The sequence below is a fragment of the Ambystoma mexicanum genome, chromosome 10, assembly GCF_040938575.1.
Source record: "Ambystoma mexicanum isolate Mex_15411 chromosome 10, UKY_AmexF1_1, whole genome shotgun sequence".
In the NCBI taxonomy this organism is placed as follows: Eukaryota; Metazoa; Chordata; class Amphibia; order Caudata; family Ambystomatidae; genus Ambystoma; species Ambystoma mexicanum.
In genome coordinates this window covers 847184664-847209393 of record NC_090932.1, presented here as the reverse complement: position 1 = coordinate 847209393, position 24730 = coordinate 847184664, and the positions used below count along the sequence as shown (strand labels likewise).

The 24730-nt window shown below is 43.5% G+C and overlaps 1 protein-coding gene across 1 annotated transcript in view; it reads right to left on the bottom strand.

Annotated features, from left to right (window-relative positions):
• LOC138491790 (leucine-rich repeat-containing protein 46-like) overlaps positions 1-24730 on the bottom strand; it is a 383144-nt gene that overhangs the window by 155310 nt on the left and 203104 nt on the right. The window contains exon 3 of the mRNA XM_069618498.1: positions 5422-5515. Within this exon, the coding sequence (XP_069474599.1) occupies positions 5422-5515 (94 nt within the window). The remainder of the gene's footprint in view (positions 1-5421; positions 5516-24730) is intronic.

Here is a 24730-nt window from a genome sequence, read left to right as displayed (position 1 = left end):
AAATAGATGTTTTAGAACCGCTTGTCCCACCTGTGTATCTGCTTTGGAATGAGTGTCAATGCAGTAGTGCTGAGGGAAAGTATGTACTGAGCTCCATGTAGCTGCTTTGCAAATGGTGTCTAGAGGGACATTTGCAATAAAATCTAAAGTAGCTCCAGTACCCCTTGTTGAGTGAGCTCTTGGTGTGAAAGGCAGAGTTTTGCTTGATAATGAGTAACAGAGCTGTATGCATCTGACTATCCACCTGGAGATGGCATTTTTGGAAATGTGGTCTCCTTCTCTGCCTGGTGCTACGGAGACAAACAGTTGCTCTATTTTTCTAAGCGGTTTTGTTTTTTTAACATAGTAAAGGACCGCCCTCCTTACATCTAGTGTATGGAATTTTTTTCTCAGCTGAGCTTGTTGAACTCTGTAAGAAAGCCGGTAGCTCAATGGATTGGTTCACGTGAAATTTGGAAATGAATTTAGGTGAACACCTAGGGTGGGTACGTAAAACTAATTTGTCCTTGTGGATGACAAAGAATGGGTCCTGCACTGACAATGCTTGCAGTTCAGTAACTCTTCTTATGGAAGTAATAGACACTAAGAAGGCAGTTTTGTATGTCAGGGGTTTAAGACTTGACTTATGCATAGTCTCAAATGGGGGTCCTATGAGCTTTGTGAGTACTACATTGAGATCCCAGGCTAGCAGTGGGTTTGAAATCAAAGGGTGGAGTCTCTTCACTCCCTCCATGAACGCCTTAATGACTGGAAATATCCACCATGATACATTACTCTGAGAGGTGGTGTAAACTGATAAAGCCGCCAGGTGGACCTTTATAGAGTTGAATACTAACCCAGAGTCTAACAAGAGGAGCATATAGTTAAGAATGTGGGATGGAGTACATGCTGTGGGGTTTATTTGTTTAGACTGGCACCAAATTACAAATCTCCTCCACTGGTCGAAATAACAGTGTCTGGTGTTTGGTTTACCTGCCTCCTTGAGGATATCCATACACCTCTGTGGTAGATTTAGATATCCAAACTCTATGACCTCAGGACCCATGTTCATTGAGTAAGGTTGAGGGTGAATTGTTATTCCCCCGTGTTGGGTCAGCAGATTGGTCTGGTATGGGAGTTTGATGGGATCGCACATCGCCAGTTTGCGCAGATGTGGATACCGTGGTTGTCTTGCCCACATGGGAGCAACTAGGATGAGCGTCATTTGTTCTCTGTGAACTTTGTTCACCACCCTGTTCATTAGAGGAGTTGGGAGAAAAGTGTAAGAAAGTTTCCCTGACCAGCTCATCCATAGGGCATTCCCCTTGGAGTCTGGTTGGGGAAACCTGGATGCGAAGTCTGGGCATTGCTTGTTTTCTCTTGTAGCAAACAAGTCTAGTGTGGGTTAACCCCACTGAAAAAAATGTGGTCTTCAACATTTGTGTCTAATTGAACAAAGATAGCAGGCGCCCCTCTCTCGGAAGAACAAGGCATGATAACCTGTTCAGTGGTTGTTAACCACATTGAGAGTTCGCAGTCATCTGCTTTTTGCTCACTGTACCTTTCACAGATGGGAAATATCCATTTGCATATCAGTCTTTGTCCTGCCCACATGGGCAGTCCAGCACCGAAATGCTCTGGAAATTCCTCTCTGAACAAGAGTACCACCAGCAACCCCATACACGTGTTTCAGCCTTGTTGGGCATCATCAGTGAGGTGAAGCTGAGCCTCTTTAACCACGAAATTGATGAAAATTGCTACCGCCTCTTTAGCCTGGTGGCTTATTCGTTAGCTGGCCTAGTGATTTTAAAGTATCATACTCCTCCTTTGTGGATTTTAATGCATCCTCCACAGCCTTCCCAAACAAGACGTTGGGTTCTACCAGCATGTTGAGCAGTGTTGCCTGTGTTTCCTGTTTGAAACCAGACTGGCGCAGCAATGCATGGCGTTTAATGATGATCCTGCCCACATTGTCTGTCACATCTAAGTTATTTTTTTAGATGCAGCTGGATACTGCTTTGCCATCTGCTGCTACTAGGGCCATTTGCGATTTGAGGGGTTCAGGAGCTGAAGCTATTAGTGTTGTTACCTCGTCCCACTTGTGGCAGTTGTAGCTTGCCAGTAGTGTTGTGTTATTCGTAATCCTTGTTTGAAAGCCTGCTGAAGTGGCCACCTTTCTTCCCAGAGTGTACAGTTTTTTACTTTCTTTATCTGGGGGTGCTTCCGAAGTGGCTAAAGGTGTTCACCCATCTTTTGAGTTGTGGTTACCACAAAAGAGTCCGGTTTAAGTTGTCCCCTGATGTCCCCTGATGTAAAGAGGGTCTGTGAGTGCAGGTTGACTGCACGCGTGTGGATAGGTGTTTCCAGAGAAGGTTGTATCCTCCTTTGGATGGACTGAAGGATTGGAATAAATTGGGTGGCGGCTTTCCTGTCTCCCAATATATCCTCCACAAAATCCTTATCAAGCTGTGTTGCTTGGGTCTGAATTTGATAATGCTCAGCTGCCTTCATTAGCATATCGTTATACAGTGGTTGATTATCAACTGGTGAATCTGCCACTGGTGTCTCTTGATTAACTGGAGAGGGTCAGTTGTACACATCCTCATCCTCATCATCGTAATATTGGTCTGCTTCCTGAATAGTATCATTGTCCTCAGTGTCTGTATTTATATCATATAGATCAATATGGACTGGGTTTACCTGAGGAGAAATAGGAAAGGTGTCAGGACGTGGCCTTTTAGCTGGGGCCTGGGAGGATGTAGCAGCAGTAGTTGGTGGCGTGGTTTGTACATTTTGGAAAGCCTGGGGATCTTTTTGAAAGAAGTTAGCCATGAATGTCATTCTCCTCATAACCCTGTCAATGTCCTCAGTCGTCCATGTTGAGGAACTTGGTATCGAACCAGGGCATTGAGGTGTAATCTGTCCCTGAGGTGTAGACTGGGCCTGAAGTGTAGGCTGGCCCTTGTTTTTTAAGGCCATTGTTAAGGTCTCTTCCTCTTGGGAATCAGAGTGTCTTTCTCTGTGAGGTGTGCTAGATTTCTCCTTGTGAGAGTGACTCTCGATAGAGTGTTTTTTAGAACGTTTTGCCTTAAGGAGACTTTCAGGGACAAGCTTTTGCACCAAATGGGCTATTCCCGAGCTCTTGGTACCTTTGGCCGTTTTCGACGTAGAGTGTTGAATATCGGTGGTGGAGCATGCCAAAACCTTGTCTTTCGACGTTCGGCAGAGGGTTTGGACATGGCGTCTGTATTGTCTTTCGACTTTTGGGGCCTGTCGTGTGGGGATCGGGACCTCAAGTGCCCAGAGGACAGGGATTCGGTGGACCGCTTGTTTGATGCTGTGTTTTGGCATTTGGTCGACGTTGCCATTGAATCTTGGCCCTTGGCTATGTGTTTAGTGCGGGGAGTAGTGTGGGTGCTAGTGCCGCCGGGTGTCGTCCCCGTAACAGAGCCACTGGCCTCTCTATTGGGGTCGGGGACTTGCACTTGGGAATCTAACAGTTCTCTGTCACCTTCGCCGTCCAAAAAGACTGCGATGATGCCATCGCTGGAGGTCCCCTCCACGTCCATGGCAGCCTCGGCCTGCATGGTGTGATGGGCCCAGCGCTTTGTATTTTGGTCCTTGAGCGTTTTAGGCTTGAGGAGCTTGCAGGCTCGACAATGGCCCTCGTCGTGGTCTCGTGCTAGACAAAGATTGTACACCCAGTGCTTGTCTACCCACTGGAACTTCTTATTACAGCTAGGGCAACATTTAAATGGAGTGTTTTCCATAGTTATAAGAAACGGCAGGTAGGCGAGAAAAGAGAGTGTAAAGGAAAATATGCATTCTCTAATGTCCACCCCCTACTCTCCCTACTGTTTGGGCCGAGGCCAGGTGCGGCCTTCCAAGGCTGAATGGGTAAGTTGAATCAGGTTTTGTTCAACGTTTGTACTTTCCACCGCCGTCGAAGGTGTTGTTGATAGTCGGTGTAGTGAAAGGATAGAAAGAGTAACTAACTCAATTTAACAATAGTCAATGGCATCAGACAAAAGGAACTCTGCAATTATGCATCTGTCAATGATGGGAGAAAAAAACAATCTGACGGACCTCAATGCATGAAGGACCATGGGTACAGTGGATGTCACACTAGGGATCGTATTACTGGCATGCCCTGTCAACGTCCTTTTTCGATTTTTGAAAACAACAACTGTAATACTCTGCAGCTTCCACTAGATTTCGGCCTATGCATAGCATGTGATCTAAGCAGATTCTACAAGCCTCAGAAATATATATATATATGTTATGGTATGCACATTTGTAACGCGCACGTACACCCGAAAGCACCTTGGCGCGAGGACCAGCACAACAACTACAGTCAAAAGGAAAACAAATTCAGCAGAAAAGAATTGTCTTAAGAAGTTAGCGAAAAGCCAGATGATTCTCAGTAGATTTGAGTTTGAGGGGAATGCTGTTCCACAATTTTGCAGCTGCCACTGAGAAGGCCCTGCCACCCACTCTCTGGAGGTGAAACCTTGGGACCTGAATCAAACAATCACTGGCCGAGCAAAGAGTCTGACCAGGAACATAGGGCTGGAACTTGTCCCTATGAAATTCCAGACCGGCCTGATAGAACGCCCGGTCAACAATGCACAGGGATTTAAAAGCAATCCGTTGTTTCACTGTAAGCCAATGTAACTGGCGTAACACTGGGCTAATATGTGACCCATACAGGGTTGCAGTAGAAACCCACGCAGCCAGATTCTGTAACAGATACAATTGACGGATCAAACCAATTGGCTGGGCCAAGTAGAGGGCATTGCAGTAATCAATCCTGCTCCAGACCAACGCCACTACGCCAGCAGGTGGAGGTCAGCAGGTAGAAAAGGCAGAACCTTACGCAACACTCGCAACAAAAAATGGGCAGATTGACATAGTGCACTCACCTGTGCTGCCATAGATAATGAGGCGGAAAGATAGACCCCCAGATTCTTCACCAGAGTGACCGGAATAGGAAAAGCACCCAGTGAAACAGGCCAAAAGGAAGAAGACCAAGAGTCTGAAGAGCCAGATTAACCCACCACTAGGACCTCTGTCTTGTCCCCGTTGAGTTTAAGCCAACTGTCACTCATCCAATCCCCCACAGCTGCCAGGCAGTCACACAGACAGGACGACACGCCATCCCTGTCAAGATCACGATGAACCAGGATCTGTATGTATTTATTTCAAGATCCGCTCGTTTTGGAGAATCTCAACAATTTGAGAATACTTAAATTGGTCCTGTTCAACTGATATCCACCTTTCATGATTTTAACTCTTTTACAAGAAACTATAGAGACTTTAGGCATGAACATCTTTCAGTTAAAAAAGTATTCTGTACATTTCTCAAAAAGTAAATCATTTGAAATGTATTCACATACTAAAGAAAGAAACGTGTCATGGTAATAGCACTAGTTAGCCTTTTACCTTCTCTTACTCTTGGACAGCGAAGTTGGGTCCCTTGAACATCATGGTCTTTTAACTTCTGCCAGGTAATGTGTCTGAATGTATCACATGGAAGCTAAAAACAATAGAAAAAAAGACAAAGAAATCTGAGAGGTGAAATTTATCATTTCTCCTAAAGGTTAAGGGCAAGTATTTCTCAGCAACAAATTTTAGTGCATTTCCAAGTGTCACATGGTAACTAGCCATCCACAAACGTGTCTTTAGCTTGTGCGTGCATGCTACTGAATACTACTCTGGCATCAGTTAAAGAATGAACACATGCACAGGTTGCAGCAAAAGTGCAATACTGATTGATGCATGTTTTTGTGCATGTATGACAATGCCTCCATTCACTGTTTCAATGGCTAACATTATCATCATTATCCTGTCGCGTGCAGCCACACGCAAAGTACACATTGGTGCGGCCGCTTTTCAATGCACCAGTCACAAGAATGCTGTAATCCCACCCGATCGAAACTGTGCTAACTATGATAATATCCAAGTACTAAATAACAATACAATTATTACACTTAAATGCAGGACAAACTACTACTATAGCATAAGATGCTTGTATTAGTCAGTGTTTCAGGGATTTGTATGTCCTGTCACCAGCACTGAAAACATAGTGCTGCCAATGTGAGATACAGACCCTTAGCACTAAAAAGGATAAACAAATGCCTCAATTCAATTGAAGGTAAATCATATTTCATAGACATATTTTCTTCATAACATCTAGTCAAATGTTGTTCAACAACATCTATCATGCATATCTACTAACAACACCCCTTTTCCTTGTGGTTTATGACTTACCACATGTAATAACATTTCATTTACAATAGTGTTAGGAATAATTTGTATTAGCTCAAAACCAAAGGGGGTATCCCAATAACTCAAGGAACACTAGGAACATTTGAATAAGAACAGAAAAAGAATGTCTTTGGGATCAATTAAATTAATATTCATGTGTAAACACTTTTCTTATGACCTATATTCCCTACCAATGTACTGTGTCATCAAGGACATAGTTTCATGTAAAATAATTACAAAACATGAAACACAAGTAATCTCTGAAAAATATATCTATAGATATAAAGCTTTTAATAGTTTGTTTTAAAAAATGTGTTCAACTTACATTTATAGTCACAATTTCATGACACATACCGGTTGAAGAAAAATAAAAGCAGATAAACTACAAAAACAATTATTCTAAGGAACAAAACTATGTTGTTCAATAGTACAGCCAATGGGCCTCATTACACGGCAGGCGGAGGACCAAGGTGCTATTAGCACCTTGGTCCATGCCGGTAAAATATCGGCACCGCCTTGGTGGAAAGGGGAATTACCGCCCTATTCCAAGGTTGGTGGGGCGGTAATTCTCCCTTCCCCCATTGCCCTTCCCCATTCCCATTTTTGCCCCATAGGGCATAATGGGAATGGGGAAGGTGCTAATTACGGTACCGCAAATTGCGGTACCGTAATTAGCACCCTGGTCCCTTTGCGGGTTGGTTTTTAACGCCTGCTAAACAGCAGGCGTTAAAGTACCTACCCGCAAAGGGACCTCGTAGTAAGGTGGTAAGGGTTAACGGTCACTGGTACCATTACCGGTGACCGTTAACCCTTACCACCTTCCGTGTAATGAGGCCCAATGTGTATTAAAGTCATAATTAACAAAAGTAAACGATGACTAGTTTCAAAGCTGACCCTCCTAAATTAGCAGCGGCATCTCCATCAGGGCAAATATCCAAATATACAATCTGCAAAAACAACAGAAAAGTAAGCGTTCAATAAGTAACATGGGGAAGAGATCCAAAAAGAGTCTACAAGGGAATAAATGACCTTGCACAAGCAAAAAAAAAGGAAAATAACTTGATACCTGAGGATAATCAACATCTAATCTGGTGAATAATATGACAAAGAAAAAACATATTAACTAAACCATGTCCATACCCAAAGTTGTCACTGAATACCGCCATCGCTTAGACCCTGCCTCCAAGAAACTCTCACCTGGAAAGGCCTACCAAAGTCACAGGTCCTGTAGAATAAAGCAAGGTATTTATCGACAAGTCAGTATTTTAAGTAAAATGGAAAGAATCCTTCCAAGTGTAAGAGGATGGCACTGGAAAAAACCAAGTAAGTCATGTGGCAACCTATTGCAACTAATGCACATGAGGCAAAAAGATAAACTAGGAGCCGAACTTCCATAAACACTCCCACACATCCTCCTTGGGGTTGACTCGCATAAAAACATTTAAAAAAAGCAAAGCAACTGAGGCACAGCTTTCAGCTAGAAACGCAATAAAACTACACTCTAGAGGAAACATACTTTGCATTGCTGGTAGTGAATGAAACTCCCACCAAGCACCAGAAATGGGCCCTACAATACCTAAAGTGGTATATAGTTACTTTTTGACTCCAGGTCAGGATGTGCACCCAGTACTCCTTCTCTGTGACTGTGTGCCGATGTAAATAATAAATGCCTAATGATGTGAGTGCAAAATATTGATTCTGGGGATACATTTCTCTACGCTTCCTCCCTGGGAAGCTGGTAGTAGGCTCTGGGACTAATGAAACTGCGTTATTGTCCAAAGCTGTGAAGCACATATCTCCTTTGCCACCCTGGGGTCTTTTCACCATGCTAAGTGTCAAACCAAAAGCACACAGATAATGACATTCTAGTGGCCTTAGATATTTATCCTGTGATACAACCTGTAATACAGAAAATGCAGAAATGCACTATTTGCATTGTATTTTATATGTAAAACTAGCGGTACCACCCGGCGTTGCACAAGTCTGTAGCTGACATGCATGTGGGGGTCTGCTATAGCCTTGTGTATGTTTTATTGTGTCATAACTTCCTATTTTTGAAAAATCACAAAATCGGCAATCTCCCGAAATCACCTATAGTGATAGCACATGCCCAGCCGCTGCTCCACCCCTGTGCAAGGGGCATGGGTGGGGTTGGTCAAATGTCACTATCGCCAGTACAACCCAGACTGGTATATCGACCGTATGTCCTAACTTTCGAATATTGGAAAAGTCGCAAAATGGGCAATCCTCCAAAATTCCCTATACTTATAGCACAGGGCCGGACCCTGCCTTGATGGGTGGGGTTGGTCAGATTTCACTATTGCCAGTACACCCCAGACTGGCATGCCGACCTTTTGCCAAACTTTCAGCCCACCAACTGTTACAGGGCTGGAGCCAACCCTGAACATAAAAACAAACTTTCACAACAATATATATATAGATGTACACATAATATCTCATTATAAACAGTAGACTATTATGAATGTGCATATTGTGGTGTTTTAATAGAGTTGGGTCCAATTAAATAATTGAATGGATTCAATTAAATTGGAAATATTTCTACTATATACAGAAATATATATTCTCACATCTGATCACCCAGTCAATAGAATAGCTGAAAGAAGTTATTAAAGGACATATCACATAGGGAGATTTTACAAAATAGAAAAATCATAAAATGTTTACAATTTTACATGCACAAGTGAGTTTTGAATGTTCAAAACTCTATAAGAACTCTCATACAAATTATTAAAAGAAATACACTTAATTGCATAGTTATGTTACCCATAAATGTGATATTATATGCATATAATGACTATTTGAAAACTCATCATATTTAGTGAGAAATCTAATTGAGAGAAAAATGTTTGCTAGTTCCTAATTTTCAGAAGATTTGAGGTAAGTCTCAGATCCAGAGGGGTGGGACTTCCTGATGTGAGGAGCACAACACCATCATCAGGGAACATCAATATGTATATGACACCCATTGACCCATTTACTGTCTGTCCTCATCCTAGCCTGGAAGTCATGTGCCTGCTAGATGCTCAACCCAACAAAGACCACATTACTTTTCCTGGGAAACCACACCAAGTATGCCCAAGTCCAGAATTGCCTGGCTGACTTGAAGCTTGAAAGATTCACACCACAGCGTTCACCCAGTGCTAAATCTCTCAGCTTTACAATCAATGGTGCCCTCTCATTCAAAACACACATTGTCAAGGCGTCCCAAGCAGCATGGTACAAGCTTTCACTCTAACCCAGGTCATCTCCCAATTGGATGGTGGTAATGTCCTACTTGCAGAAGTCCCAGAAAGCCATCTAGCATGCAGTATACCTCAACAAAGGACTATGACACTTCAACCAAGTCACCCACATCCTCAAGGAGATGCACTGGGTGCTCATACAAGCATGCATCCTCAACACATCAGTCATAACCACAACAGCACTGTACGCAGCCGAGGAACTCACCAGCTTGTAGAAATATTGAAAAGACATAATTAGGAAATATTTGCATATTATCTACTCTACTGGGAATAACTGTGTGTGGCATTTGTATTACAATGCTATCACAAAGACAACGAAATGCTGAAGATTAGTTATAAAACCTTAATGATTATTCTACATTATTTATGATTATAGCATTAATATGTGCAGGTGATGAATTGGTATGTTTTTGGCGAAACAGACTATTTAAATATTTATCAAAATAAGGATGCTTTATTCAGATGTAAAAAGTTGAAAATGTTGCATTTTCAATGAGGCATAAATCTCATCAGACTGCATTTGTATCGGGAAATCAGTTAACTTCAGCCAAACTGAGACCTGCAAGCTTTGTGAACAACCCCCATTAACCTATTATTACAACAAAGCTTGGAAGTTAAATTGAACAGATGGGTCTGTTTAAGACAATGGGTCTCATTAGGAGTTTGGCATTTATGTGTTGGTAAATCCACCAAATGACTGCCGAAATTGATTACCATAATTGCCACTCAGTCCTGTGGGTTTACCATATGATTATGAGTATTGGACAGGTGGTGGAATTATCATGCTGATTTTTGGCATTGACCTTGAAGATTTACTACCAGCATATAGACAATGTGACTTACCACCACTTTTATACCGCATTACCAAACTCATAACCAGACTCTTTGTGTCTTGGTTTGATAAGGTGATGAAAACTCATATCAAATGATATCCTAAGATGTATCCTATTTGAATAATTTGCAAATATTATTACCACCACTGTCATTGTCACAGAAACCCACATTACATCATGAAATTATTCATATTCTGATGAATCAAAATATGTAGTTTTGTCCACTGTCACATATTTATTTAAATAGTTACATTAAAAATGAATATTTCAGCCAATCACAGACTCCTCATTCCAAGGGCGGAGCTAATCTGCAAGAGACACATGCCTCTTATGACACACCAAGTTCAATGGGCCAATGGAAGCAAGGAGGTGGGCCCTTGTGGGCGTGGTATAATGAAGGAAATCAATTACAGAGCCCTTGTAACCATAACTGTAGTGTAAAATGATGCTAAATGGGTGATGTTTTGCTTAGCATAAAAGTCTTGATTTCTGGAGAAAGAAAGATTGGATAACTGTCTTGTTTCTTACAGCCAACACAATTTGGCAGAGAAAACCACATCCAAGATTTGCAGAAAGGACCAGACTCAGGAGGATTTCCCAATAAGCAAAGGGGGACCCTTTGGAACATGGAATCCAAGGGACCGAGGGGAACTAGAAGACCTGGAAATACAGTGGGCCTCATTACGAGATTGGAGGTAGCCATGCCTTTAATAAGAGCATGGCTACCCCCAAACTCGGGTCGGGATTCCCTGAATGGGGAAATACCGGGCCATTCCAACCTTGGAGGGCCCGGTATTTCCCCATTCAGGGAACCCAGACCCGGTACATCCCCATTCCCATTTGAGCCTCGATAGGGCTCGATGGGAATGGGGAGGATGCTAACAATGGGGCCTGTTAATGACGGGCCCGTTGTTAGCATCCAGGTCTGCTCGCGGGACCCACTAAGGACGCCTGGTTTTACCAGGCGTCCTTAGCAGGACCCGCAAGCAGACCTTATAATGAGGCGGTAGGGGGTTAACGGCGCCTGCAGCTCTACTGGCGCCGTTAACCCCCTACCGCCAGGGTCGTAATAAGGCCCAGTGCCTCCCCATTTCCAATTAGTGAAAAGCTCAAACCTCAAGTAGCTCTTAAACATCTTTCCCAGAGGCTGATTACTGCTCACAAAACCAAACCAATAACTAAAAATATAAGTGAACTCCTGCGCCGTTGTATTTAAATATGAGTCCCTTAGCAATGGAACTATGAGAAAAAGGGGGAGGGTTCATTTCTCTCCCCAAATCAAATTTGATAGGAATTCCCTGGGTCTGTTTCAAAAAGTGGATAGTACCCCAGAATCTGTGGTTTCTGATGCATACAAAGTTACAGATTTGGAAAATGATTTAACATACTTGAGATACTGAAACCATATATTATAATGAAATGTCACAAAATAGAATATTTTTTCTCAAGGATGTAAAATAGTGTGGGTGGGGGACTTGGATAGGAAATGTGGTTTTGAAGCCTGTTATTCATATTGTTTAATTCCCTTAACTTGTCCCTCTCCTTTCAAAGTAGAAATTTGAATTTTCCCTTTCACTTATTCTTAACTTGAGAAAACCCAAATCCTTTTACATTCCAGTTCATGTGTTCTGATTAGGAGACACATTCATTCCTAAACATGTGCTGCGGCCAAGCGAATTTTACACTCTGAATCTGACATCAGCATGTTTTGATAAATTGCTCTCTTACAGAGCCCGGTCGAATATTAATTACACTCACATCTTTCAACTGATTATTCTGTTTGACAATTAGTTTCCTTCACAAATTTGAATTAAATTGAAAGTAAGTGATATGATGGTGATTGCCATGTAACACATCGGAATGCATTACACGGAATAGCCATTCACATGTGCGTATGAATCTATGGATGTTTGTGTGAATTTGCAAAGCAACCTGATAGTCTTTGGGCCTCATTATGACTTGTGCGGAATGGGTTTAATGGCGCCGGTAATGGCTCCGCACTATTACGAGGTCCCCTCGCGGGACCCGCTCTCGACGTCTGGTTTTTCCAGACATCCATAGCGGGTCCAGTGAGGGGACTAGGGAGCTAACAACGGGCCCGTTTGTAATGGGCCCGTTGTTAGCTCCCTCCCCATTCCCATTGAGTCCTATGTGGGCTCGAATGGGAATGAGGAAGGACCGGACCTGGGTTCCCTGAAGGAGGAAATACCAGGCCCTCCATACTCGGAACGCGGACACGGACACGATTCTGGAGGCATTAATTCTTATTAAGGGCATGGCTACCTCCAAAGTCGTAATGAGGCCCTGTGTCTTGTTACAAATGTAGTAGTAAAACACAAATAGGCTGCAGTGGTAACAGTTTGAATTGAGTTGTGCTATTTTGCAGTGACTTCTCTCGCATTCTGAGTGGTCACTTTTTTGTATTTTTAATGAAAATGAAAATATTCTGATTAAAAGCAGTCTGTCTCTTGTTCCTGATTGTGAAGTTGGTCGGTTGTAATGAGGGAAATTATAAGTGTGCCATTTCTTTGTATTTAAAGAATCAATATTAAATAAATGAAATATTAAACCTATATCATTACAATCTCTGGAGGCCAGTACAATTCCCAGAAGCCATGACATCGCCATACTGGAAAGCACGAACTGTAAGAGCTACACACTCCATTTTCGGAACAGGTTACCAATTCAGACAAACTCCCTCCACCAGTCCTAAACTTCAAGTACAAGAAGACCTTACTTTTCATAGAACATCTTGGCAATTGGGGATCTCTTCGCTCAATCCTACTTCTCCCATCCTGGAGCTCCAACTCTCATTTTACCCAACCCAGTTTGTCGGCTATCCCCATGCTCTACTTCTGACCCTTTCCATGCATCCCCTATGTACAGTGCTCCAATGCTTCCAAGCTAGATTTGGGCTTTATAAATCACATACATACATTCATACAAACATCTGGAGAAAAATGATTCAGGGTGTGTTGATTTGTATCTATGCGACTTCTGAAAGAAGAAAGTATTTGCTGTGCGGAGTATGTGTACAATTTAAAGGTTTTCATTTTTGGGCAGGTTGCTTTCAGTCAGGCATCTGCAACCTGTGGCTCTTGAAGCCACTCACTCCCCACATCACCAACAAAAGACTTAGAATAAAGGACACATCCCAGTAGGTAATGAGACCAAGCGATTGTATGGAGATTCTATAAAGGTTTATATACAATGCAGCATCCAGAGAACTCTGTTGCCTTGAGCACGCTCTGGCAAACAATACAGAAACAATAGGTTTGAAAGGGTTACAGTGTCATCAGTGACGATGTCTATACAAGTTACAGTTCCATTGGTTAAGGTGGGGTTGCACATATAGTTCTGAAAGGGCGGGCTCCACGGGATTGGCTGATGACTTGGCAGGAAGTTGGACATCATGTGGTTCAGCTGGGCCGGTCCGTGCGAGGTGAAGGTTGGGTCACATCCGAAAAGACGGCTGGTTCTGGCTAACCTGATCTACACACTTATCCTAGACTAGCAGTAAATAATGATCGTCACTATACCTTTTAAGTATATGTTAGAGTCCTATAAATTGTACATGTGTGTTTGCATTATCCCACTTTGGGTCACTGGCGAGGTCAAGGATGTGGGGGTCTTGCCCCTGAGGTAACCTGTGGGAGTCGGGATTGATAGCTGTCAGGTCTGGCACATCAGAGTAGGAAGGGGTTGGAGTGACACGTGTTAGTTTAGGACAGGATATACTGTGACAGGGGTCTGGTTTTATTGGGGGCATTCTAGGGTGGTCAGCGTGGAAGGGTCATACTTCTGGTAGATCAAAAGAATAGCTTTGGAGGGGCACAGGGTTGAACAAGCAGTCATTTTCCAACAGCGGGGGTGACAGGTGCAAGAGCAGGTCTGTTGAGATGGATGAACTACAAGTCATGGCTCGGCCCGGTCACACACAGGACAGTGATCTCAGAGGAAAAATTAAGTTAATGCATTGTTTGTTTGCAATATCTTGTCTCAGCGCATCCGTGAGAAAGGGACTTGGGAGGCACGGACGCAGGAGGGAAAAAGGTGGGGGCTGTCGGTGAGGGGAGAGGAGACTTTGCAATGCCATAATGTGGCCTAGACAAAGGATGGAGTCCAAGTGTGTCTTGCAATAGCCCCACCTCTGCTTATGCCAGGGCTTTATTCCGCATGGCTGCAGAAGGGCAAAGGAGGCGTCCCCCACTAGTGCGAGACCAAGTGGTCCTTTTCGTGTTGAATGTGTGGGGGGGCTCCACCGACCCCCACTTTCCTCACACTCTCCAGATGTTTTGGACTGTGACTCCAATGATCCCTCGCCATTGGCTATGCTGGCTATTACCAATGGTATTTGTAGTCCAAAACATCTGCAGAGCCCAAGCTTCCAGACCCCTGCTTTTAGTGATGTGGTAAAAGGCATTGTACTGCATATGGCTTGTGCAATTGTGAGGACAAAGCAAGCTTCAATGGGAAGCCAGTGAAAGAAGATCAGTACAGATGTAAGGAGTGCATCTCCTTTTTGTAAGGCCAACCAGTATTGAGTTTTCATAGTCTAATGTGAACAGATGTTTGGAGTTGCCCTTCTGGAGGTTACATTTTTTTAGCATTAATTCTTGGTGTAGTTGCAACTGCAATCCTTTCACAAAGTTCCTGTTGGCCAATGTGCAGCTTGGGGTCCAGCAGAAACCCAGCAGATATTGCCCTGTTATTTCCCCTGTGACTGAGGTGCGATTCCATTTCAGGCAAGAGTAGTGGAACCAGCTCTGGATAGCACAATCAAAGGGGTGGCTAATAGTTGCAGGCACTCAGTTTGTAAGGGCTAAGAATTAGGTAGAGTTATGACATCCCATCCCTGGTGCTTGGAAGGTAGTTCAGTATGTAGACAGATTCCGATGCATTGTGGCTTACAGGAGATACATGTGTCAGTAGCATATTGGCGAACGGTGATGTTTGTTCCGGCTATTCAACAGGTGGAGGGTTCCATGAGAAGGTTGGACAGATATGGGGAATGTATGGCTTTTTTTAACCAAGTGGTGCTGGCCCATGTGTGGCAATTGTGTACTCAGTGTCACTAATTAGTGTACAATTTAACAGAAATGAAGTGAACCAAACATAAATATACCCCAGTGGGTTTTCATGATACTTATTAGCATGTTGTGGTTTATTGTAGGGGTGTTGCTAGGTCTGGAAAAGATCAGGGGCTAAGCTAATGTCCGGGCTGGGGGGACTCGGGGCTAGCTAGCATTTTGGTTGTAGCACCTGAGCTTCTATCCGGGGCTACAACCAAAAGACCCGGGGCTATAGCCCCCTTGACCGCCCCTAGCAACGCCTCTGGCTTATTGTATGAAAATAACATTTCCAAGGGCTAGCATGACTGTTTGTGAAGCTCACATGTGATGCCTAGAAGTGTTAGAATGAATCATACCTCACTGGCATTGCTCCAGGCAACAATCCCGACAATTTGTGTAATGCCTGCTGTGACCCACTGGGCATCAGTTAATTGTAAGTTAGATCTCTATCCACAGCAAGCTCAGGACCCACATCTGGGCATACCCGCACCACTTGCTTTGACATTTTCAAAAGTGAACAGTTTCCTGCAACGTTTTAAATGAATCGTAATCACTGAAAATACTCTGGGTGGCCCTTCAGACCGCTGTTCCTTGGACACAAGAAACTGGGAAGAAGAAGGAAGAAGAAAAGTGTCTCTCTTGAAAGGATACCTTAGTCTTCAAAATGTTAACTCAGGGCACATGAGCCCTTCACATACATACACCACCCCCACCCCCTGTTTTTTCCAGCAGGCCCACCTGCCTGAAGCACCAATCATAATGGAAGGCATGTGTAAAAACCCTCTGGTAGCACCGATGAAATTAAGGTGGGCAGCCTATGACAAAGACTGGCAGTGACAATAAAAATCAGCATGCATATACCGCCTGTGCAGATTCCTTTTTGTCTGTGCTCTTTACACATATAAGCAGTACAATATGCCCCTCTTCTCCTGTCCCAGAAGACATCTTTGGCTCTCATTATGGTTTTTAAATTGTATTTTACTCATTGGCTCAGTCCATTTGGGTCTTTGCATGTAAAATGCGCATACACAACTTGGCATGAAAAAGATCCCTTGTATCTACACACTTGTATATGGGTGAGAAGGAGCATAGGATAGCGCGAGGGAGAATTTAAAGATCAAGGGCTAATGTCGCGGGTACACTCGGGTGGACGCAGTCCACCCACTTCTTTCAGAGGGCGGACTACGTCCCCCCCCAGCTAAAATGAGAAACATTGAATGTCCTCTTTGAATTTATACCTTAAAGCTGACCACAGGGATCGAACCACAGTCGTCATGTTTGCAGGCCAGACACTTCACTCCTGCCATATATAACCTTATGAAAAATAATAAACAACTAAAGGTGAAATGTCACATTTCGATACTGCAAATTCCAGTGAAAACATTGGTATTGGTTCTTGGAGTTTAAAACATGCCCACCTTTTAACGTTTTATAAACCACCATTAGAAGAAAATATCCTCTCTTGGTTTTGTGTGTGTATTGATTTTATGAAAGGCAAATGCCATTCGTCCTGTGCAATTTAGGGGATTATGCAAAGCCAATTTAATTAAATGTGCATATTCCACCTTGATATGGTAATTTCCGGCAACGTCACATCAAATTGTGTTTGTTAATGAGTCCCCCCACTTTAATTTTTAGGACTTGACCCCTTCGTAGGTATTAATGCTGGGTGCTTTGAACCAACTGGTCAGCACTATCTAAGAGCATACTCTGGACACAATACAGGGGAATATTGCTACTTTAACGTCTCTGGCTCAAGATCAGACATGAATCTACCAAGTCGGAAAGTTGATGAGGTGGACCCTAATTCCTGTGTGTGGTGTGAAAGGTCCTGCATACTGCTCCAAATGTTCATCACAGGGCAAAGCGCCAAAGCGTGGAAGAACCAGCAAAAAAAGGCCTCATCTTGTTGAGCTGTGCCACCTTGGGAATGACGGGGGCGGAGTAAGAACCCGAAACAGCTCAAAGGAGCTCTCTTCATGCTGGTGCTGCCAAACAGCAGAAAGTTCATGCTTCTAGTAACGTTTCAACCTTTGTCACCCAGGGAAATAGAAGACAATGTAAACAAAAGAAATAAAGAAAACACATTTCACCTTAATAGAGACCACTTACAACCTTGAGGAATTGTTTGCAAAAGAGGAGGTACTTGCTACGGTGTCAAAGGGCCGTACATTGAATAATGCTACAGTATAAACAGAACCCGTTACTTCCACACTTGATACTCAAGCTTTCCCTGATGTTACAGCCCACATTGACAAAGTTAAGGCTCTACAAATTCGAAGCTTGTATGGTGATGGAAACAAGCTGCATTTAAATCGTACTCAGCTCCTGGAGCTGTTCCAACCCGTCATCCCATTACGCTTTGTTAAAAGAAGTGACATTAAAATTGTCGACATCTGTACACATGTTAGCCAAGCCACCTCAATGATATACTGTTGTGCCGATAGCATTCTGGAATATGTTACAGAGCAGTGTTCTTCATTAAACACATTGGGCTATGCATTTTCTGTTGTTGAGATCGAAGCCCATTGGGGCAATAAGGCCCTTGGGATACGTGGTTATGGAGGGAGAGGTCTGGGGCTCCGTAATTCTCCACAATCGTCTGCTATTAATACACAAAATGGTAGCAGTAAGCTAAGCAACAGCCAACAATTCGGAGATAGGGGAACAGGGAAGTCACTCCCACTGTGAATGGTTTGCAAACATAGGAGAACAGCAGGATTTTAGGTTTTCCTAACACCATGCACAGACTCCCATCTTGTTATTAAATTGCAACACACGCAGCCATTTACACCTGTTTGACCAGAGAAAATTATTTGAGCACATTGATAACTTTAGTGTCATAGCTCTCCAGGAGACCCGGATCACAGATCTGCGGGCCCACCTGTCTGAAGCACCAATCATAATGGAAGGCGTGTGTAAAAACACTCTGGTAGCACAGAGGAAATTAAGGTGGGCAGCCGATGACAAAGACTGGCGGTGACAATACAAATCAGCATGCATATACCGCCTGTGCAGATTCCTTTTTGTCTGTGCTCTTTACATATATCATCTCTGGCACATTCTATCTTCCCAGGACATGCAGGGCGCAAGGGGTCGCTCTAAAGTCGGCCTTATACTGGAGGTAAAGAATCTGCTTGGTTTGTTGGAAATCTCTTGTGGGTCAGAATATTTTCTCATTGGTAAAATAATCTTTCCCCCCGCCCCCCAAGGAGTACATCAAGCCAAAAGCGATGGAATTCATTATTTTCAACATTTATGACCCACTCCCGCCCCACAAGAGAGACCACGAAGATGTACTTAAAGAACTAAAACAACAAATGAACAACTTGACAGGTATCTTTCATATCTTGATCAGTGGGGATTGTAATTCTAGTATTCCTGCTGATGCTTACTTTAAGGAATGGGAAGGGGGACATGTGTCTTTGCCTATGCAGCCTGGTGGACGTGATAACACATGTAAGGGTGGGTTAAGCTGGGCGAGTTTACCGTACTCTGCCGGTTTCACCATCGCTAATGGTGCTTTCCTGTCTGATACTCCTCCTCAATATACTCAAATTGGGCACCACAGTTGTAGTATCATAGATTATATTTTCTTTGGTAAATCTTCCACACTCATCCTCCATATGTGTGTTGCCCAAGGAGAGGAAAGCGATAATTTTCCCCTCGTAGACTCTCTCATTCTGCCCCATTGTTCCACTAGTCCTGTTCAGTCTGGGCAATTAAGTATTAATCCATCTCTTGGAGTGGTAGTAAGCTGGGGGATGTGAATCTTGTGGCACAAGATCAACTAAGCAAATACATGAGGATGTGGCGGTCTCTCGGAGCGAGCATCACTTTGGCCTCTGCCAAATTGGCCATCACAGCTTATGAAAATTGTGTGGAGAAAATTAAAACTAGTGTCCTTGTTATTATTGGCTCTTGCGCTTGCATTGCTACTGGCCCAAAAACCTTACATCTGCATCTATTGACAAGCACATCAAAGAAAAAACAGAGGCAGCAACGTAGAGAATTACATACCATGGCTAAAAGGGAAACCTATACGGCTGAGTACATATCCAAAGTCAAACACAAAAACGAACTACCACAAGTGGCTAAAACAACATAAATATCAAGATGAGTGCTCACGCTGCAGGGCTCTGGTACACACTTTCCTTACCAACAATTCTGTTTTGGAAGATAAATAATTCCAATAAATCTCTGGCAAGTATTATTAATGGTGTTTCAGAACAGGTATGGGTCACACATGTGGAGAGGACTTTTGGGAGAGACAGGGGGAGAAGGGGTGGTCTCTAATTATAGACCCTACTGCTGGTTGGACTTTTGCGAATAGCCTTCTTGATATTTGCAGTTTAAGTGCCAGCAAATCATCCAGGGCCCCCGGACCTGGTGGGATTTGCAAATCTTTAATTAAGGTAGATCGGGACTTGTGGGCCTACTCTTTGCATTGACATTTTTGTTGAATTGGAGAGACTCGGACCATTCCACTTTCATGGAGGGACAGAATAATCATCCCTTTGTTTCAAAAGGGGAGTCAAGTTGACTCCTGTAATTATCGCCTACTGGCAATGCTAGATGCCCCAGCCAAAATCTTTGCTCGTGTTTTATTGAAGGAGCTTGGGGCATGCGGTGAGTCTCACAATGTCATCCCCATTAATCAAACAGGGTTTCAGAAAGGCCTAAACACAACCGTTAACGGTTTGGCTTTGGTTACTACCATCCAACAAATTAGCATCATACAAAAAAATGCGATAAATGAGGCCTTTATCGATCTCTGTGCGGCACTTGATACCGTAGACAGAGGTAGGTTATGGGCTAAGCTGATTAACTGGAACATCCTGCCTGGTTTATTAAATATGATTATACAACTCCATGAGCAAACCAGGGTCAAGGTCCGTTCGGACCTACATGGCAGATAGATAGGTTGGATTTCCACTTATAAAAGCCTAAAACAAGGCTGTATCCTCGCTCCTATTTTATTTAATCTGTACTTGTCAGACTTAGGTGAGGCCATCAATAACCAACATTCCAAACCACCGAAATTGGGACACACCCCTCTGCAATGGATGGGCTACGCGGACGGCCTTGTTTTGCTTGACCTAACCCCTGAAGGCTTACAGTCCTTTTTGGACTGCTTGAAAGTCTACACAGAACTAAACCCTTTGTCGTGAATAGATCTCAAATTAAGGTTATAGTTTTTCCCCAACTCTAAAAAGGTGAAAAGGGTGAGTTGGCACATGGGCCAGGAGGTACTCAAAGTGGCCTTGGATTATAAATACCTAGGCATTCATTTAGACTCTAAATTAAGGGGTATGCAGCACCTTGCGAAATTGAACATTAATACTGCCCAAATTACTGGAGGCATTAAATCCTTTGCAAATAAGGGTGGGTGCTAATCCGTGGGAGTCCTGATTCAACTTTATCAAGCTAAAATCCTCCCCACAACATTGGAAGGTGCTGAGATATGGGCCTTTTGAAATGGGTTAGAGATGACCAACTTAGAGCATCACATACTCAAGAGACTCACACAACTCACTCCCTGCACCGCCTCCAAAATGGTATATCAAGAATATGCCATTGATCTGATTTATGTCAAATTATGCCTTTCCTGCCTTAACACATACTGGAAGTTGAAAAATGGTTCTAGTATTAACCTGCTTGGGGTGATCTATGATGTGGTATTGTCCAAAACTGACTCCATGCCTGCAAATAGCATTGCGAAAATCAAGTCAGTTGCTGACAAGTGGCTTGCCTGCCCTTTAAAAACGATTAAAAAAACATGAAGGCTATTCTATCTGGGAACAGTCGTGAACAACTCATCATTGATCTGGCAACTAAGAGCAACTCTGCAGTGTTTGTCGACCACATTCTAGACCGGGTGGTTCCCCTTAACTATATTGACCACTTAGCGGGAAATTCTCTGGTGTGGGAATATATCAAGATAAAATTCAATGTTGTAAAGTCCCTTGAGGTAATTGGAGCTTGGCTGAACATACAAAGAGAAAACAGACTAGGGGACTCATTACAAGTATGGCGGTAAGGCAACAACGGTGCCGGTAGCACTACCGGCACTGTTGCTACCATACCGCCATACTACGAGTTCTGCTCGTGGATGCCTTTGCAGCCACCAGGTCTGACCTGGTGGCCGTACCGGCACCCGCAAGTAGAACAGGACTGTAGCACTGGTACCGGTGCTACCACCTTCCCCATTCCCATTGAGACCTATAGGGGCTCAATGGGAATGGGGAAGAACTTTTTCTGGCGCCCAGAAAAGGGCAATTACTGGGTCCAGCAAGGTCGTAATGACCCGGTAAGTGCCCTTTTCTGGGCGCTGGAAAAAAATGAATACCGGCGGCAGCCGTGCCTTTACTACAGCCACGGCTTCCACTAGCCTCGTAATGAGGCCCTATGTGGTCTTTGTGGAGACTGTAAAAGATCTGCTCACCGAATGTCCTTCACTTGTAAATCTCCGGTGGACTGCTCTAAGGTCTGCAGGAATTGAAGGCACTACTTCAAGGGAAGAACTCCGGTCTACGTTTATGAACATAAATCATGAAGCATGTATCATATATTTTACCATCTTTTGGAGAAAGATTGTGTCGGCTTTGGCATGATCCTGCTGTTTTTTATTCCCAGTTTTATGTTGTTATTGCTTTTAATATATGATATTGTTTTATCGCGACTTTTTTTCCTATTGCCCATTGACATAGTGATGTATTAAAAGTTCATTTGTGTTAACTGTATAATACAATAATTAAATAAATAAAAAATAATACAATATTGCCTACTTTAGATTGAGTTACCTTTAAGTAAATTTCTGCCGGTGACCTGGACTGCCCCAGTGGATTTACAGTAAATCACAGGTTGTCAATGTGGAGATGAAGGGAGCTCAGTTAATCCGATATATATATATATAATTGTTTTAATGGCTCCCAGGTGTTGGGTATCCCCATACCCATTACATATGTTTGGCAGACCATCATGTTATTTGGGTTGTCAGTCAGGGTAGGGCATAAGGCATTCAAACTATATCAGGGGGGTTGATCATAAGGCTTGCAGCTAGACAAAGCCACTGGAGCCCCTTTATCAGGCCCTTCAGCTAGACGAACAAGTTACTTACCCCTGGTAACGTTCTTTCGACTGGATGTCCCTCCAACGTATTCCTCTTCTTTGACATGTAATGTCCAGCTTCAGCTGCTTCGGAAAAAGATTTTGGCAGAGGGCGCCCTGCGTCGATGGCATTGAGTCGATGTCCCTCGAAGTCCTCTGTCGAGTGTGACGTCATTGGAGAGTATAGGTAGCACGCGTGGCGCCCCTTGGCCTCAGTTCTGTTTTTCCCCTTCTCGTGTAGCCAAGATGCCCATAAATACGGGCATGACAGTACTCAGCCCTGGTGGAACGGAAGCTGTAATAGCATGGTAAATTTTACAGAGGGGTAGGTTGGAAGGGCGATGTGGAATAGGTTGGAGGAACATCCAGTTGAAAGTTGTTCTTCGAATGGATTGCATCCTCCAACGCATTCCTCATCTTTGACAGACTCCCAAAGCAATACTATGATTGGAGGAGGGGGTAGAATTTATAAATTAAGCATTTTCAAGGGCAGAACAAAGTACTACCTTGCCAAAAGCAACCTCTTGAGAATGGGAAGCATCCAGAGAATAATGCTTTGTAAACGTGTGTATTGATGACCATGTTGCAGCATCACAACTATTCTTAATAGGGACCCCACCTTTGAAGGGCCGTAGATGTAGCCATGAACCTGGTGGAATGAGCTCGAAAATCTTCAGGAGGGTCTTTCCCTGCCAGCCTGTAGCACTCAGAAATTGCCAAAATTATCCACCTAGATAAGGTCTGTTTGGTAACAGCCTGGCCTAGTTTGTGTCCTGTATACCCTATGAATTGCTGATCATCAAACCGTATTTTGAATGTTCTCGGAATGTAAAAGCTTAGTGCTCTTCTAGGATCTAACCTATGAAGTATTTCTTCCTCTTTACCAGGGTGAGGTGGAGGGTAAAAGGAAGGCAGAACAATTTTCTGGTTCAAATGAAAATCCAAAATGATTTTTTCAAAAACAAAGATTTGACCTTCAAGACAACTTTGTCCTTATGGAAGACCTTAAAGGGTGGCTTTACTGACAGTGCCTACAACTTGCTCACTCTGCGTGCTGATGTGAGAGCAACCAATAAGATGGTTTTAAAGGTTAATAACCTTAGCAGACAAGTGTGCAAGGGTTCAAAGAGTGCACACTTTAGGAATGTCAAAATCAGATTTAGGTCCCAAACCGGAACCTGGAAAGGAGAAGGAGGGTACACATTAGTGAGCTCTTTCAGAAATTGAGTCACCAGTGGTATTTTGAAATAAGATAATTCCTCTGACAAGCGCTTAAAAAATGGACATCGCCCCAGATTGGCCAAAGATAGAAGGAAAGATAAAACATCCAGTGTTTTACACAGAAAAGGATCTACATTCTTTTCTTTGCACCAGTCGCATAACATATTCCAACGGCAACGGTACAAAGATTTTGTAAGCAATACCTCCATAACGTCACCCAGGAGGTCCCAATCCTTATATCTCATCCTTTAGAAACCAAGCGTGAAGGTTGAGAGAGTTCACCTCTGGATGGAGAACCCGACCTTCCTCTCGCGAGAGAAGATCCTCTCTTTGTGGGAGACGTATTGGATGGACATGTCCAGCAGATCCAGGTACCACGTTCTCCTGGCCCAATCGGGGGAATTAGGACAATGTTTTGCTGAACTTTCTCAACCTCCTGATTACTTGAGGAATGACAGGGACTGGCTGGAGGTAACACATACAAGAGTGGAAATTCCCAGTCCACCACGAACGCGTTTTCTAGAACTCCTCTTGGAGGAAATTCCCTGGAGCAGTACAATTTGCACTTCCGGTTGACCACGGTCATAAACAGATCCTCTTGAGGGGTTCCGCAAAGGGTTACGATCTCTTGAAGGACTTTCTGAGCTAGTTCTCATTCATGAGAGACTGTTCTGCCTGCTCAGAGTGTCCTCCGCTGTGTTCTCCTCTCCGGCTAGGTGAACTGCTGATAGGGAGATTCCTTCTTGAATTGCCCAGTACCAGAGCTGCATTGCCTCTCTGCACAGTGGTAGTGACCCTACACCTCCTCTCTTGTTGAGGTAGTACATGGCCACTGTATTGTCCATCATTATCAGGACATTCTTTTACCGTACACAGGGCAGAAAACCCTTCAGCGCTAGTCTGATTGCCCTCAGCTCCAAAAGGTTGATGTGTAGTTTGGACTCCCATGGAGACCAGCGACCGCTGATTGTCAGATCATTGGCAT